The sequence below is a fragment of the Branchiostoma belcheri genome, unplaced genomic scaffold, assembly GCF_001625305.1.
Source record: "Branchiostoma belcheri isolate BF01 breed outbred unplaced genomic scaffold, Haploidv18h27 scaffold21, whole genome shotgun sequence".
In the NCBI taxonomy this organism is placed as follows: domain Eukaryota; kingdom Metazoa; phylum Chordata; class Leptocardii; order Amphioxiformes; family Branchiostomatidae; genus Branchiostoma; species Branchiostoma belcheri.
The window spans coordinates 1917254-1932656 of record NW_017803602.1 but is presented as its reverse complement, the minus strand read 5'-3'; the positions used below and the strand labels follow the sequence as shown (position 1 = coordinate 1932656).

The window sequence follows — 15403 nt, the reverse complement described above, 5'->3', positions numbered from 1 at the left end:
CCTCAACATGGTTGCTACGGCACTTTTTGTGCGGTCAATAAAGCTTCTCTCTCTCTTCTCTTCTCTCTCTCTCTTCTCTTCTCTCTCTCTTCTCTCTCTCCCCCTCTCTCTGCTACCTGTTCCTGCCCGTTCCGCAGACACGGCTGGTTGAATGACGGGACGGTGGCCCAACCCACACACTTCTCCCGCCGCGGATGTACGGACAGGGGCGTCACCCGCCTCAGCAGCCACCAGTGGAGCGAGAAGTTCGACGTCTGGTGCGTCGTGGACAGGAAGACTCGTGAGTCCTCGTTTCTTCTTCTATGTGTAACAACAAGACGGAACACGTTTTCAGACTTATGCAGGGTCAAAAGCGATTTTCAAAGCAAGGTTCACAAGGTGAAACAAAAGAAAATCATTTCCACCAATTTCATTTAGAAGACAATATAACAATAGACCAATGTCCAAGAAACGATCAAACCAACCAACAACCAGCAAAGGACAATAAATTGATGGATGATTTCCATCCATCAGTCCGGTTCCAACAAATGGCGCCTTTTTGATTGTACCTTTGGGTGAAAATGTCTTCTGCACATTCTTGAGATTACAGAGAGCCTGGAGCGAAGACTTTAATGACAGTATTTGTTAAGACCTGTCCAGAATAAGGGTTAACAGTCGGAATGACTGAGCATGAGCTAATTTGCCTTTGCTTTTTTTAGTGTTATCGGCTGGACATTTATGGGTGTATTTTGTAGCTTACGGAAATGTTTCCACTAGATAACTGTAAAATCTATACTTGTTTCGTTATCAGCACAAAAGTAAACAAATAAATAAACAAAACGACAACATTCACTGCATATAAAGGGCTTACTCACTGGCTGTAGTACTATGGATTGCTGAAAATTTAGAAGTTTATAGATTTTTGGAATATCGTGAAAAATCGTCGCAGATGGAGGGACCTTTATGTAAGATTTCCCCATTGTCCTGCGGAATGTGAGGTAGGAGGATAATGAGAGACCTGGCGCCTCCTGGGGAAGTATTACCTGTTCGGCAGGACATCACCATTATCCACTTCTGGTGCGCAGTAAATTAAGGCGTGACGCGAACCGGAACAGGTGGATATCAGAAGTGCTTAGTCAGATGTTTGGGACGGTCTGAATTTCTTGTTAGTTGTGTGTCAGTTCCTTGGATACCGCATTATTCTTGGGTATAACGCGATGCTCATCGGCCACGTACTAGTAATAAACAAACTGTTATCAGGACTAACCCCAGTCCCGTATCGACGTTCTGCACGGACGGTTTCTGTCCCTCCCTACCCAATATGTGAAACTTTTCTCTAGACTTGAAACGCGCTTTAACGTCAGCAGCACTGCAATTTCTTTTGACCCATCATCCTTGTAATTTGCACTCATTCAGCGATCAAAAAGCGATCTCTATTATAGAACGACTGAATTACACCTGGCACGAACAACACGCATAGATAAAAAGAGACCTCTAGTAATCCATTAGAGAACTGCAGCTCCCATTTGCCCCTATGGCTACATTGATTGCTGCAGTATTTTCTTCACTGCTAGAAGTCGCAAATGATACATCGCTAATTAGAGTCGCCATGATGTGGATGCCGAGGTCTGCGGAGAAGTTAGATATGTTAACGTTTCACAATAGTAACTCTTCTTAACCACTGGAGTTATTGCTGTTTCTTTGCAGAATGTGAAACCATCGATCAGTTCTCGTGCGGAAACGGCCTGTGTGTTCCTCACTTTGCGAGGTGTGACGGCGTCAACAACTGTGGCGACAACACTGACGAACAACAATGTGGTACGAAAAGGAACATAAACAACACTTCTAAATCAGCCGAACAGCAGTTCAATTTTTCAGCTTTTCTTGTAACTTCTTTTTTTAACGTTAGGGTAGACCAAACAAGGCGTCATCCAAATTCAATTTGCTGGTGTTGACTTTCCTTGGTACCATATAGGCGGAGTGTTCCTGTACCCTGCCATGTCGGCAGACTCTGCTGTCAACTTCTGGAGTGCTGCAAAGAGTTGTGAGGCTGTTGGAGCTCGTCTGGCCAGGTGGCAGGATCTAACGGAACAGTGGGCCAAGGGACTGGATATCTGCAGGTAGGTTATACATTTAATAAAATAAAATATACTTTCTCATTGTCAAATTTATGTTCAACTAGAAAGGCCAATATTTGCTTTGGAGCAAATACAGCGATGGGTTCACCACATTTTACGACATGGCAGGGAAAGAATGAGAAACACAAGGGAAAACAATGATTTACATTGATATAACTATAATATGAAGTAACATACAACTAAAACAACAGTTGGATAGCTATTCCCTACTTTATTGGTTAGGATTTTTAATTGCATAATGCAAACTGTTGATTTTCAAAATAAATAAAAAAACGTTCATGCCCCGCATTCCAATGCTGGAGCAGAATAGCTTGAAATACCTACCAAAACACTTGAATAAAGACATACTGTCAGTATGGAAATGCTCTGTGCAGGTGTTAATCAAGTTAAATCCCAACAGCCAATCAGCAAGAAATGCTCTGTGCAGGTGGAAATGCTCTGTGCAGGTGTTAATCAAGTTAAATCCCAACAGCCAATCAGCAAGAAGTATAGAGGAAAGCTGCATGCCTATTGGTTGATGCCCTGCATTCCATTGTGATGACTCATGCCCAGACGTGGTAAACACGGCACACTAACACAGTAATACATTTGCTATAACACAGCCAAAAAACTCAAATAAAACCATTCTAAAAGCCTGTATCACAAAAATTTAAAAAACGCCTAGGGGTATTTGCCCACTGTACCTCCATACCAAATTTCAGGACCTTAGGCCCTAAAATGAAGAAGCTGAATCCATTTAAAAATGGCAGGAGGAGGAGGAGGAGGAGGAGGAGGAGGAGAAGAAACATCAGAAAAAGCAATATGGGTTCACCACCACTTCGTGGTGTGGTGAACCCATAATTATACACTTTACTTTTAGTTTTTCATCTCATCCCATGGCTGGTCCAGGCTGAGTGTTATGTAAACAGTGTAGTCAAGTGACTCCTTGACTTGTTAATCCATTATATGTAATTGTGAATCAAATTTTCCAGGTCTGGATGGCTCCAAGATGGTGCTACTGCCCGTCCCATTCACACGGAGCGGGAGGACTGTGGTGTTGTTGGAGTCAGCCATGATGCAAACGTGATGTGGAACACCAAGCACGACGCCTGGTGCAAGGCACTCAGCAACAACTTTGGTATGTCAGAACTTAGAAAATTATTTTTTTCTTTTTCATTATAGAGTTTATACAGTATTTCGCATTATTTTTTTGTAGAACTCAACAATTTGGTACTAATAAATGCTAACTTCATGGATTATCACTTCTGCCCTACCCCCAGCCTGTGAGTCTGTTTCCCAGTACACCTGTAACAACCTGAACTGTGTTCCTAAGTGGGCCATGTGTGACGGGGTGGACAACTGTGGAGACTTCAGCGATGAGCTGCCAGACCGCTGTGGCAAGATAGCTGGCAAACCTAGTAAGAAGAATATATTAGTCTTCGCCTTTGTTTCTGTTAGGAATAATTTTGTCTTTCTCCTCTCAATGTGCTGTTACATGATCTTTTGAATGCTGTTAAATGTTTTGTTTCCTCCAGTAAAATGATGATGTTTTAGTAGTTATCAGTAATCAAGCCTTCTCAAGCCTCAGATGTGAAGATCCTTGTGGAAGATGTTGCTGTCAGTATGTATAATTATATATATTTAACGATAAATGATATATCCTTCCTCAGCCTCAGACCGGCAGGCTCCTGATGACAGTGTCAGTAAGGTGGTTCTGGTGTCAGACGAGCAGGGTGGAGACACCATCACCTTCCTGCAGGCTGCGGGCAGATGTCTGCAGATGGGCATGCAGATTGCAGCATGGGAAGAGCTCCGGGACTCGTGGAAGGCTGGGCTGGACCTCTGCAGGTAAGCTGTTTTTCACACACCACCCAAAGTGGTGAGCCTTTCTGACAAAATGTAGCCTTCCACAACCATGCACTTTCCTGGTTCAAAAGAAAACATTGTGTAAAACTTATTTTTGCAGGAACGGCTGGCTGTTGGATGGAACCATCGCCCACCCCATCCACACTGCCCGAGAGAACTGTGAGGAAGTAGGTGTGAATCATGAGGGGAGCCACGAGTACACTCAGAAGCACAATGTCTGGTGTAAGACTTCAAAGGACTATGGTGAGTAAATACAAATTCGTTTACAAAGACTGTTATAACGTTCTAAACACTCAATTGGACAATAACCAATATTTTATCATATAGTCAGTGCCCGAATGTTGACTGTCACAGCACAATCAAAACCAGAATATTCAAGACTCAACCACATAATATCATGCATATTCTATAATTCAAAACTGAGAGGTCTGTGATTACATGTGCTGGACATTCCTGTTGCTCTATGAACTTCTTGATAAATGAAAGTTGCCATAAGAAATGTTGTCTTCCAGATTGCAAAGGTGTGGACCAGTTCAGCTGCTCTAATGGCCTGTGTGTCCCACACTGGGCCAACTGTGATGGAGTCAACAACTGTGGGGACAACAGTGATGAGCAGCACTGTGGTAAGGAACCAAAATTCTTCAAAGGTTTGGGAAACATTTTTGAACAAACAACAAACTTCAGTGCCCAGTTTACTTGCTCCATCTCAGATAACAGCATCATTGTCATAACTTCATCTACTATGTGTTCTGTGAGCATGGCCATTTTGCTTCAAAGCTTCAGCTGCTGGCATGTTACTTTTTATTTAAAAGCTACTTGACTTGCTAAAGCTTGAATCTTTGCCACAAGTTTTGCATTGTTTGCTTGTTTCATCTCCTGCTGGTCAGTAGGCATGCTGGGGTTAGCTGTGCATAAAGAGGATGCTGTCAAAGGGTTACGGGATTCCATTGATGACTCAGCTGGTGGGTACATGGTCATCATCATCATCATGCATCATACATGTACATGATATTGTCTGATCAAACAACATCATTCGCAGGTTGTATTTCGAATATATACAAGCATTCCAACTTAGAAAAGAGGATTGTTGTCAAAGCTAAATCTTGCAGAAATGTTTATTCTTCAAGTATCTCTATTTAAAACTGTCAAAGTAGAAATAAGAAACTGCAAGTAAACAAGCTTTTCTTCTGTACCATGCAGCTTCTAGTACATTTATTAATTTTATCTGTTATAGTTAACATAATAATATAATTATTGCATGTCATAGAATACATTATGCCAATTTTATTTGTGCTGTAGAAATTGCATTAGAAGCAGATTTGGAAGGATTGTTTTTGTGTGGAGTAAATGGAAATGTTGATTTTTTAAAAAATCATGACACACTTCCACCCACATTTATCCTTACTGATCAAGCTCTTAGTTTGTAGTGCAAACACTGCTGAGCTCTGCTTACTTTGCTTTTTTGCCTTCCTGCAATATTTTCAAATTTGCCCTGTCCATGCTGCACTGCTGCTGCTGCTGCTGCTACATGAAGTAGGGTCCACAGGTGAGTTTAGAGGATTGCTCTTTGTCTTATATTTGCTCAGTCTCTATCTTTAATGGCCAACCAGTACTGTAATTGCCTTGACTGGCCAGTGTCAGTAAACTCAGGTTCAGCTTCCCAATGACATGCTTTTGGACTACATCAAAATAATCATTTATCTTTTTATCAAACTTGTTGATGCAAAATATTCCAGACTTTCCCAGAGCTGAAGGAGATGGAAAAGTCACACATAAGTCCTTTCCTACATCAAATGTTGCCATCTAACTCCCTCCCCCGCCCTCCAGGCAATGTGTTCCTATATCCTGCCCGCGGTAGTCCAGCTGTGACCTTTGACCAGGCAGAAGCCACCTGCTCAGCTATCGGTGCGCGTGTGGCCAGCTGGGAGGACCTGAGGGACACCTGGCTTAAGGGCCTGGACATCTGCATGTGAGCATTTCGTTTGACAATTTGAAAGCAATGCATACACAAAGTCAGCAATAAATTAAGGAGTATAAAACAAGTAATTTACAACTGTTACGATTCAAACTACTTCTTGATGTCATGTTCCAGGATGGGCTGGCTGGCAGACGGGACTGTTGCCCATCCGGTTCACACCAGTCGTGCAAACTGTGGCTCTGACATCAATCACGAGGGTTCCCGCGAATACTCAGAGAAGTTCTATGTCTGGTGCCAGCCTAAGAAGGAGACATTCTGTAAGTTGCAATTGGGATGTCTGAACCGTCTTTCTGTTTGTGAATGATAATTATTAGGACCTTGACCAAACAACTGGATACTTTGGTTTACAACTGGATACAAAAGGGACTTTCTAGATAATCTCTATAAGAACCTTCAGTGGGGCCTAACAAGCAAAGGTGTGTAAAGTATATTGTTTTTGGCTTGTCAATTGTGTGACTGCAATTTTTGTCAGTTCTGCCAGAGGGAGCAGTGCAGTTTTTAGTAGTAAACACTGAGCAGATTATTATTGGAATGAGCAGAGCACTTTGGACTAATGCCTCTGACTATTTACAGCTTAGAGGTACATGTCCAATCTTTTGTCACAAACTTCTCTGTTACATAGCGGATCATAATGACCCCCAGCGGGGGTCTTCACGCTTCGTTAAAAATGGAAAAATCTCAAGATTCATTCTAAAGATCTCAATATTTTAGACGAAATCTTGAGATCTTATAAGACAATCTTGAGATTGTTCATGACAATCTCCAGATCTTTCAGAAAATCTTGAGATGAAAACAAAAGGTCTCAAGATCTTTCCAAATGTTTTCAAAGTATCTTGAGATTTTTCCAAAGCATTTCAAGATTGCTTTAAAAATCTTGATATTTCTTAAAGCATCTCGAGATGCTATGGAAAAATCTCAAAATACTTTGAAAACATTTGGAAAGATCTTGAGACCTTTTCTTTTCATCTTAAGATTTTCTGAAAGATCTGGAGATTGTCATAAAAAATCTCAATATTGTCTCATAAGATCTCAAGATTTTGTCTAAAATATTGAGATTTTTCCATTTTTAACGAAGCGTGAAGACCCCCACTGGGGGTCATTATGATCCGCTATGTAACAGAGAAGTTTTTGACAAAATATTGGATATGTACCTCTAAGCTGTAAATGGTCAGAGGCATTAGTCCAAAGTGCTCTGCTCATTCCAATAATAATCTGCTCGCTGTTAGTAGTACTTTATTGTATGCTCCACCAGAAGAGGTAAAGCCTGCCTTCCTTTCTTTTACTGCAGCTTGTAGTGACATCATGCAGGATACCTGTGACAATGGACTGTGTGTCCCGCCTACCTTGAAATGTGACGGTATCGACAACTGTGGGGACGGCAGTGACGAGAAGTGTGACGGACAGACAGGTGAGTTGTTTGTACATTTGGTCGAATGTCTAATTCTATGTGGAGGGTCAGTCTTCTTTTTCTCACTCATAATGTCATCAGAAGTTTTCAAACTAGAAGTTTAAGCAATGCCAGTATAAGGGAAGATGGTGATCGCCTGCTTAATGTAAAACTCATGTTTGGAGTTCGCCCTTGTTAAATCCAAGACCGCAAGCACAGAAGACTAGGTCCTCTTGTCACAGCAATAAAGCTTTAGGGAACTCTCAAGATGCATTAGGCACAGCTCAGAACCCTGAAGAAAGACTGGATGCAACTATGCGTTTAAGTGACTATCTGGTGCAGAACATATAGAAACTTGCAGGTTTCCAGAGGCAGTACAATTACTGTATTCTCCCTCATAACCCTGTATTTTTCCAGCCTCAGTGAAGAGCAGCCATGTCTTCCTGTATGAGGGAAACAGGGTGTTTGATGCCCGTATGGACAAGGACATGTATGACTTCACTCAGGCAGAGACCAAGTGTGCAGAGTTTGATGCCAAAGTTGCATCCTTGAACGACCTGAGGGATGCCTGGGAGGCAGGCCTGGACATCTGCAGGTGTGATGTTGTCATGGTTAATGAAAAATTTCAAGGACAGATAGATCTTGATTGTGCTCTTTATCTTTTTCCTGAAAATAGTGCCAGAAATGATCTTAAGTTAACTGTCATGCAAGGGTAGAGTATACCAGGCCAGGAAGGCATGATTTAACTCAATCCTAACTTCTTTCTGTTGACAGTATAGTCTGCAGAGAAGAAATTTTGTGGAAAGATGCACATTCTCAGTCATCCATCCATAAAAGTTACTTATGGTTTGCAAACTGACCTAAAACAATCATGCCACTCTATTATATACACATGTAATTGTAGATTATTTGTATCAATGAAAACAAGTGAAACTTATTTTCTTCAGTCTGCATCTTTTTTCCTCCCCAACAAGTCACGGCTGGCTGAATGACAAAAGTGTTGCCCACGCCGTCCACTTCCCTCGTGAGGGGTGCACAGAGATGGGTCTGAACCAGAGGGGTGACGTGGACGTGTTTGAGGAGTTCCACGTGTGGTGCAAACCTAAGTCTGTCGTCGGTACGTGAGGAAAGTCCTTCAAACATCTAAGACATCATCCTTTAGGGTTGTTGGCCTTGACTTTATTATATAGCCAAACCCTCTGTTGTACATTGTCAAGCATTTTCTATTGCCTTCATCTTTCTCTCGTTCTTTCTTCTGGACTTGTTTTGCATGTTTAACCATTTCTCCTTTAGTTCCATTAACTCTTCTTTTTCTTTGGGTTGAGGAGGCCAACATCAGCAAAATGATGAATCTGCAATATTCAAATAACTGTGGACACACAAGTAAACAAACAAACAATCACGCTGAAAACAAAACCTCCATAATGACTGTGCTGTGAATCAACCATTTTCAGCCTGTGACCATGTTAACCAGTTTGGATGTGGCACGGGTCTGTGCATCCCTGAGTGGGCCAGGTGTGACGGCATCAACAACTGTGGAGACAACAGTGACGAGAGCAACTGTGGTGAGTCACATCTTTAGTGTCTGACCTCTGAGATGACATCTAGAATTAGATATCACATGCATCATGGAAGCACAAGTATTGAAGTAAGGAAATCTTGACCTCATGACAACCACATTATCAGCACCAAGAACAGTTACAGTTTGTCCTTGGTGCTGATGAGCTGGTGGTTACTTACCGGCCATAACCTGTTAAATGTTATTGTAGAGTTATTAAGTCTCAGAACACCCTGTGAAAGCAAAGCTGGCATTCTTAGACTAGCACAATTGCCAGAACAACTTTGTTTAGAAAATTAACCATTGTTCATCATCCATCTGTTAGATTTAACACAGAGTTGGCAGCTTACTTCCTGACAGTCTCTTCCTTTAAACAAAACAAGAACATAATGTTTTCATATCATGGAAGTATCATATATGTGTTGGAAGAAATGCTTGAATTCTACAACTGATAAAAAGAGACTGATTCTCTTGTCCAGGACACGTGTTTCTGTACCCTGGGAAGGAGAATGACGTGTCAGGTCAGGTGACCTTCTGGATGGCAGAGCAAGCCTGCGCCAAGGTCGGGGCACGAGTTGCATCATGGGAAGACATGTACAACACCTGGCAGCTTGGAATGGATATCTGCAGGTATTGTCACTTTTTCCTTAGTCAATTTAGTCAGATATATGGGTATGGTGCCATATTATCTCTACTAAACATGTAAAATTTATTATACATTGTGAACTTGGCTACATGTCATAATGAACTGAATGACATCAGCTTTGGGACTTAGGAACTTTCATAGATGTTTGGAATTTTTCTTCCAACAATGACAATGTCCTGGATTAGTCATGTACATTGATATTACTTGAATGTACATAAACTATTAATAATAAAAAGCATAATTTATTACTTGAATATACATTAACTATTGATAATGAAAATCATAATTTATCGCAAGGAATTGGCCAGTGATTAACCATGTTAGATTGGTCTGATTTAGTTCAGCCAGTATGAAAATATAATTTATTGCATTGTCACACTCTAAAACTTCCTCATTTCCAGGATGGGTTGGTTGTCAGACGCGACCACAGTGCACCCGATCCACACGTCTCGTGAGAACTGTGGTGACCCCGGACTGATCCACTACGGCCAGCATGAGTACAGCATGGTGTTCGACATCTGGTGCCAGCCTGTGGAGGAAGGCTGGGGTAGGCTCACAACTTCTTACCTGTTTTGGTAAAACAAGATTGCAACTATGATCTACTTTCAAAATTGTGTCTAGTGCAAGGGCTGTAAGTAGCCATTCAAATTTTGCATCCTTTTTGTCTGCATCAGGTATTCCTTTTCATTCTAACATCATGTGATATTGTAAATGTGATGTCTTGTGTCAGAAAATCGTGGCCAATTGCCTGTGGTGTTCCTATCATTCTGTCTTTTTATTATTGATATTATAGTGGCTGTGCAAGATTGAGCCCTCTGTGTGTAATACATCTGTGTTTGTAGACTGCTCCAGGGTGGACCAGTTCAGCTGTGGGAATGGACTGTGTATCCCAGACTGGCTACGATGTGACGGTGTAGACAACTGTGGGGACAACAGTGATGAGAACTGTGATGGAAGTACTAGTGAAAGTACGTACAACACATTTGGGAGATAATTAGAATACCAGAAGAAATACAATGCTGCTACTTGATTACCACAATAATATGAAATCCTCCTTATTCTATTTAAACCCCTCCAACTTGAAACTCTTCATTTTGTCAGTGATTTAAGCACAATGTATGACATCTACACAGCATTTTCTTTATTTTGTATTCAAAATTAGTTGTTAATGGAATAGAGAACATTTTGGTGATGGATAGGACACTTGCTTGTATATGATATTAAGTCAGCATTTGCACCCTTTTCTTTTCTGGTATTGGTTTTCTGTTGCACGTGTGGTTTGTGCTTATTTTATGTTATATTTAACTTTAATTTTTATTTTCTGTTTTTTTTCATGCTGCTTTACTGTTTAGTGGCTTGTGGTGAGATCATCATTTGATGTTTTATGTTAACTGTTTTTTTTTTATTTTCTGTGTTTCTTGTGCACGTGTGCTGTTGTGGTTTGTGGTGGTTTGTGGTGTTGGTATGGTGATGGCATGCAGGGGTTAAAAGTGCAGATCAGGCTCGCAGAAGAGGTAAGGCATCAGACAAAACCTGTGATTATAATGCTGAGATAACCTCAAGCTTATTGTAGTGTTGGTTATCCAAACTTCTTAATAATGATATAATGCTGCCAGCTGGTCTTTCCTCCTGCACAATTTCGTATGTCTTGAGGGTGATAGTCCATTTTTTATCTGCTCTGTATATTTTATTAAATATTTGTATCTGAATGTTTTTTTTGGCCCGAAGCAAAGAACAAAAAAAATTAGTGAATAGGTGAATAAAGGAGAAAAAAGAAACATCGTTGCCTGCACTGTTACATGTTTTAAGGCTAATATAGTATTACATTCATTAACATAATTGTTTTACACACATTGCACCTTTGCATACAGTAAGTTACCATTAACACTTCTTCTCTTGTCAAGCTGTTGTTTACAGGTGCCTGCATGTAAGATTTTGGAACTAATAAAGACAACTTTGTTGTTAACATTTCCATTTGTTCAGGAAGTAAATACCTCAAAGTGTACTTCCACATAAGTCTTCAGTTTTTAATAGTACGCGATGACAGATTTTAGGGTAACCAAGTTAGTATCTAATACAATGTGAAATGGTTTCTCACACAACAGTTTCCTCCCACAGGTGGAGAACAGATGGTGTTCCTGGTTGAAGGCGAGGAGGGAGAACAGTCCGTCACGTTCCTGGACGCTCCCGAGGCCTGCGCCAAGTACAACGCCAGGGTGGCCGCCTGGGAGGAGCTCAGGGACACATTTGTGGAGGGTCTAGATATCTGCCGGTAAGTCTGCTGTCTCAGGGTACTAACATGTCCTCACTGGTGTGGATATTGTTACTGTATTTTTCCATTTACTAGTATATCATTTTTTGCAGCATCAGTGTTAGTCACTAGAGAATCAGGACACTGGCAGTGCACACTGAGGAAGACATTAACTTCACATGTTTAAAGAGAGAATGTTTGCACCTAGAGCTCACCAACACAGATGAACTCTAATGATATTAACTTCACTTGTGTATCTTATGTATTGATGACTAACATGTCTCACCAAGTTGTTTTGATATTCCTTTGGAAATGTGTTTCTTTTTTATTTTAAGAGCTGACACTTGTGCTATACTGTAAGTAGACTTACATGTAAATCCCTCCAAAAATAAAGGAATTTACAGTAAACTGTTTTACCTTCCAGTCTTGGCTGGATGAACGATGCTACAGTAGCCCATCCCATCCACACTGCCAGGGAGAACTGCCCTGATGTGGGCGTGGTTCACGGGGGCAGCATCGAGTTCTCTGAGAAACATGACATCTGGTGCACCCCTATCAACAGCAACAAGCTTGGTACAGTCCATTCATAGAGTCTTTTTTTCTTAAGCACAATCTGATGATAAAGTTTATGGAAGCTTGTAGAGAGGTTGAATTTTATTGCTAGTGAATATTGTGAAAACCTCAGAAAATCAAACATGGTACAAGGATGTTAAATGTAAACTTTAACTTAAATTTGAAACTTTTTAAGTTAGCTATTTGTTTTGTCTTTGGTGTTCAAACCTGTCTGATAGAAAAGCGTGTAATGCTCTAGATCTGGTATTACTACTATCAAATGTCTGTGAAGAAGCAACAATTTCAAGTACATGTAAGTAATGTATTAACATTGTGTGTGCTTACTTTCAGACTGTGAAGCATACAAACAGTTCCCCTGTGACAATGGGTTGTGTGTGCCCCGCTGGGCTCTCTGTAATGGTGTCAACAACTGTGGAGACAACAGTGATGAAGACCACTGCAGTAGGTGTTACCTTTCATCTCTAAACAACCAACTCTTCAAAGTTGTCTGATTTTTATGTGTACAGAAGTATTGTTTTGGGTGGCTGAGTGCATATGGGTTGTCTGTCTGTCTGTCAGAGTTTACAGCATGCAGTGAAGAATGGGAGGGTCCTCCCAAAGGTCTTAGAATCTGGCAGGGAGCCAGCAGGATAAAGTCACATAGGATTGCTGTTTTCCAGGCATATAAAACTTCTGATTTCTTGTTTTTCTGTGCTGTTTGCAGGGTCTACCTTCCTGTTACCGGGGTCCCAGGGCCAGTATAACCTGACCTTCAGGGCAGCAGCAGCAGAGTGTAACAAGTTTGACGCTCGCGTGGCTCAGTGGGAAGATCTACTCCACGCCTGGGACCAGGGAATGGACATTTGTCGTTTGGTAGGCCCTGCTCAAGCAAAAACCTACTCTTATTGTGACCTAAATGTTGAGTCTCAAAACAGGTCATGATTCTATATGTGATGACTGTTGATCTCAGTGCTCATAGAGAATCTGAACTAAAAAAAAAGAGAACTAATAATATAATATCTTACTCCAACTAATTGAATTGTTATCATATTTTTGGAAGGCTGTTTAGTTATTTCTTTAGCTGACTGAAGTACATGAACACTAAGTTCATTGCTTCAGTACCTGAAACCATACCTGTCCAGTAATACCATCATGCTCTGTTATCAGTCTGATTCAGAGCAACGTTATATCATGGTAAAAATGAACTCCCCTTTGCAGGGTTGGCTTCAAGATGGAACAGTGGGATTCCCCATCCACTTCCCCCGGGCCCAGTGTAAGGGAGGGGAGAACACTAAAGGAATCCAGCACTTTGGCAGTCAGATGCACAACTCTAAGTATGATGTCTTCTGTATCTTCAGGAATGAAGACAGTGGTAAGTACCTAAACTGGCTAATTTGAAAGTAAACTTTTCCAGACATTATTGAGACGTTAAGGATCAATTTTGGTTATAAGGTAGGGAGAAAGCAAATAAGTAAGAGACCCTGGCTACAGTGTACTGCTGCACAAATACTGCATGGCACTGTAACATTGATCTGACAATGTACGTTTCCCCAGACTGCAACACCATCAACCAGTTCACCTGTGGAAATGATCTGTGTGTTCCCTTCTGGCTCAAGTGTGACGGAGTGAACAACTGTGGGGACAACAGTGATGAGAATGCCTGTGGTATGTATCAGTTTTTCTTATACACTCAAACTCACCATACATGTTTAATGTTACTTTTCCCCATTGTATGAAAGTAACATCTTGCATTTGGATGCCATTTTTTTTTATAGTCCTGTTCTTCAACAATCATTTACTAAGCCAGTTCTCCTCTTATATCTTATAAATTAATTCCCAGCGCCAGATATTCTGGACTGCACCAATGGCCTTGCGGAGGAAGACTGTGACCTGCTGACCAAACTTCTGGACGCCATGCTGGCAGACATACAGGAGGAGATGGGGAAGATCCGGCCTGGAGAGGGCCCGGTCGTGGCTCCTGGGAATGCTAAGGAGCGGCTGGAGCAGCTGGCACAACGTATCAATGACTTGAAAGTAAGGAAATAGAAATATCATACATTTACAATGTATTGCAGAAAGCCTACATGTACTGTAGTATGTATGCTCTCATGACTTGTAAAATTTTGCAAATGCCATTGCATCAACATGCTCAGCTATTTTAAAAGGCTGCTTTAAATGAGTAACTAGTAAAACATAACCTTCTGAGCAAAGGTAAACAAGTTTCAAACACACATCTTAAGGGTGATAAATAACAATAAATTTCTGCATTTTTTCTGCCATAGGACCAGATCAAGTCATGGTCATCCCCTGATATGGACAAACTCAGAGATGCAATCAAGCAGGCTGATGAACAGGATGCCACGCCCCTCATCCGTAAGGTGGGTAGATGAGTTTCACTTTTATTGAGGTTCACTTTTAATTTGCATTTTGCAAGCTATTCTGTCAATCTTATCTTTGAAAAACATGCATCTAAAATACATAATTTATACATATTGCAATACATCATCTTTTTCTTACCAAATTTTGTCATTGTATTTTGTAATATATAAGATTTACTCATGCTGAGTATATAGTGAGTCTTACTTGGAGAAAAATTGAAGAGAGCTGTGCCTTCTCCAGGCTGAGCGTGTAAAGAACAATGGTGAGTCTGTGGACAACAACGCAGACACCACCAAGAACAGGGCTGAGGAACTGGAGAGGCAGATGGACGCACTGAAACAGAAGATGGGTAAGGCCATAGGAATAACTTCAACTCTTGACATATAATTCCTTCACTTTCCCTAAGACTGCCACATTAAAGATAAAATGATTTTGAAGAACTCTACCAATGCAACCGTTACATCAGTAATCCCAAGTATACACACTTCCAATAGCCAGCTGTTAAAGACATTCTTATTAAGAATGTCTTGGTAATGTCTTTTTTTTAATGTGGCAGTCTTGGGGTACCTAAAGGAATTTTGAGAGGTGACATAGTGCTGTAATGGAAATTAAAAAGCTTACTTTACCAATAAAGCAGATGAAGAATTGTAGACTGACATGTATCACTTCATGATAAGAGTACCTTTTAGT

The 15403-nt window shown here is 40.9% G+C and overlaps 1 protein-coding gene across 1 annotated transcript in view; it reads left to right on the top strand.

Annotated features, from left to right (window-relative positions):
- Positions 1–15403, top strand: part of LOC109469794 — a 33870-nt gene that overhangs the window by 7017 nt on the left and 11450 nt on the right. The window contains exons 4-30 of the mRNA XM_019768458.1: positions 1687–1797; positions 1955–2099; positions 3089–3234; positions 3377–3514; positions 3767–3944; positions 4063–4205; positions 4475–4585; positions 4850–4924; positions 5497–5508; positions 5790–5931; positions 6055–6197; positions 7229–7348; positions 7745–7922; positions 8302–8444; positions 8782–8892; positions 9365–9515; positions 9933–10078; positions 10374–10499; positions 11650–11803; positions 12207–12355; positions 12686–12796; positions 13059–13207; positions 13553–13706; positions 13889–13999; positions 14175–14368; positions 14617–14712; positions 14954–15062. Coding sequence (XP_019624017.1) covers positions 1687–1797; positions 1955–2099; positions 3089–3234; positions 3377–3514; positions 3767–3944; positions 4063–4205; positions 4475–4585; positions 4850–4924; positions 5497–5508; positions 5790–5931; positions 6055–6197; positions 7229–7348; positions 7745–7922; positions 8302–8444; positions 8782–8892; positions 9365–9515; positions 9933–10078; positions 10374–10499; positions 11650–11803; positions 12207–12355; positions 12686–12796; positions 13059–13207; positions 13553–13706; positions 13889–13999; positions 14175–14368; positions 14617–14712; positions 14954–15062 — 3546 coding nt within the window. The remainder of the gene's footprint in view (positions 1–1686; positions 1798–1954; positions 2100–3088; positions 3235–3376; positions 3515–3766; positions 3945–4062; positions 4206–4474; positions 4586–4849; positions 4925–5496; positions 5509–5789; positions 5932–6054; positions 6198–7228; positions 7349–7744; positions 7923–8301; positions 8445–8781; positions 8893–9364; positions 9516–9932; positions 10079–10373; positions 10500–11649; positions 11804–12206; positions 12356–12685; positions 12797–13058; positions 13208–13552; positions 13707–13888; positions 14000–14174; positions 14369–14616; positions 14713–14953; positions 15063–15403) is intronic.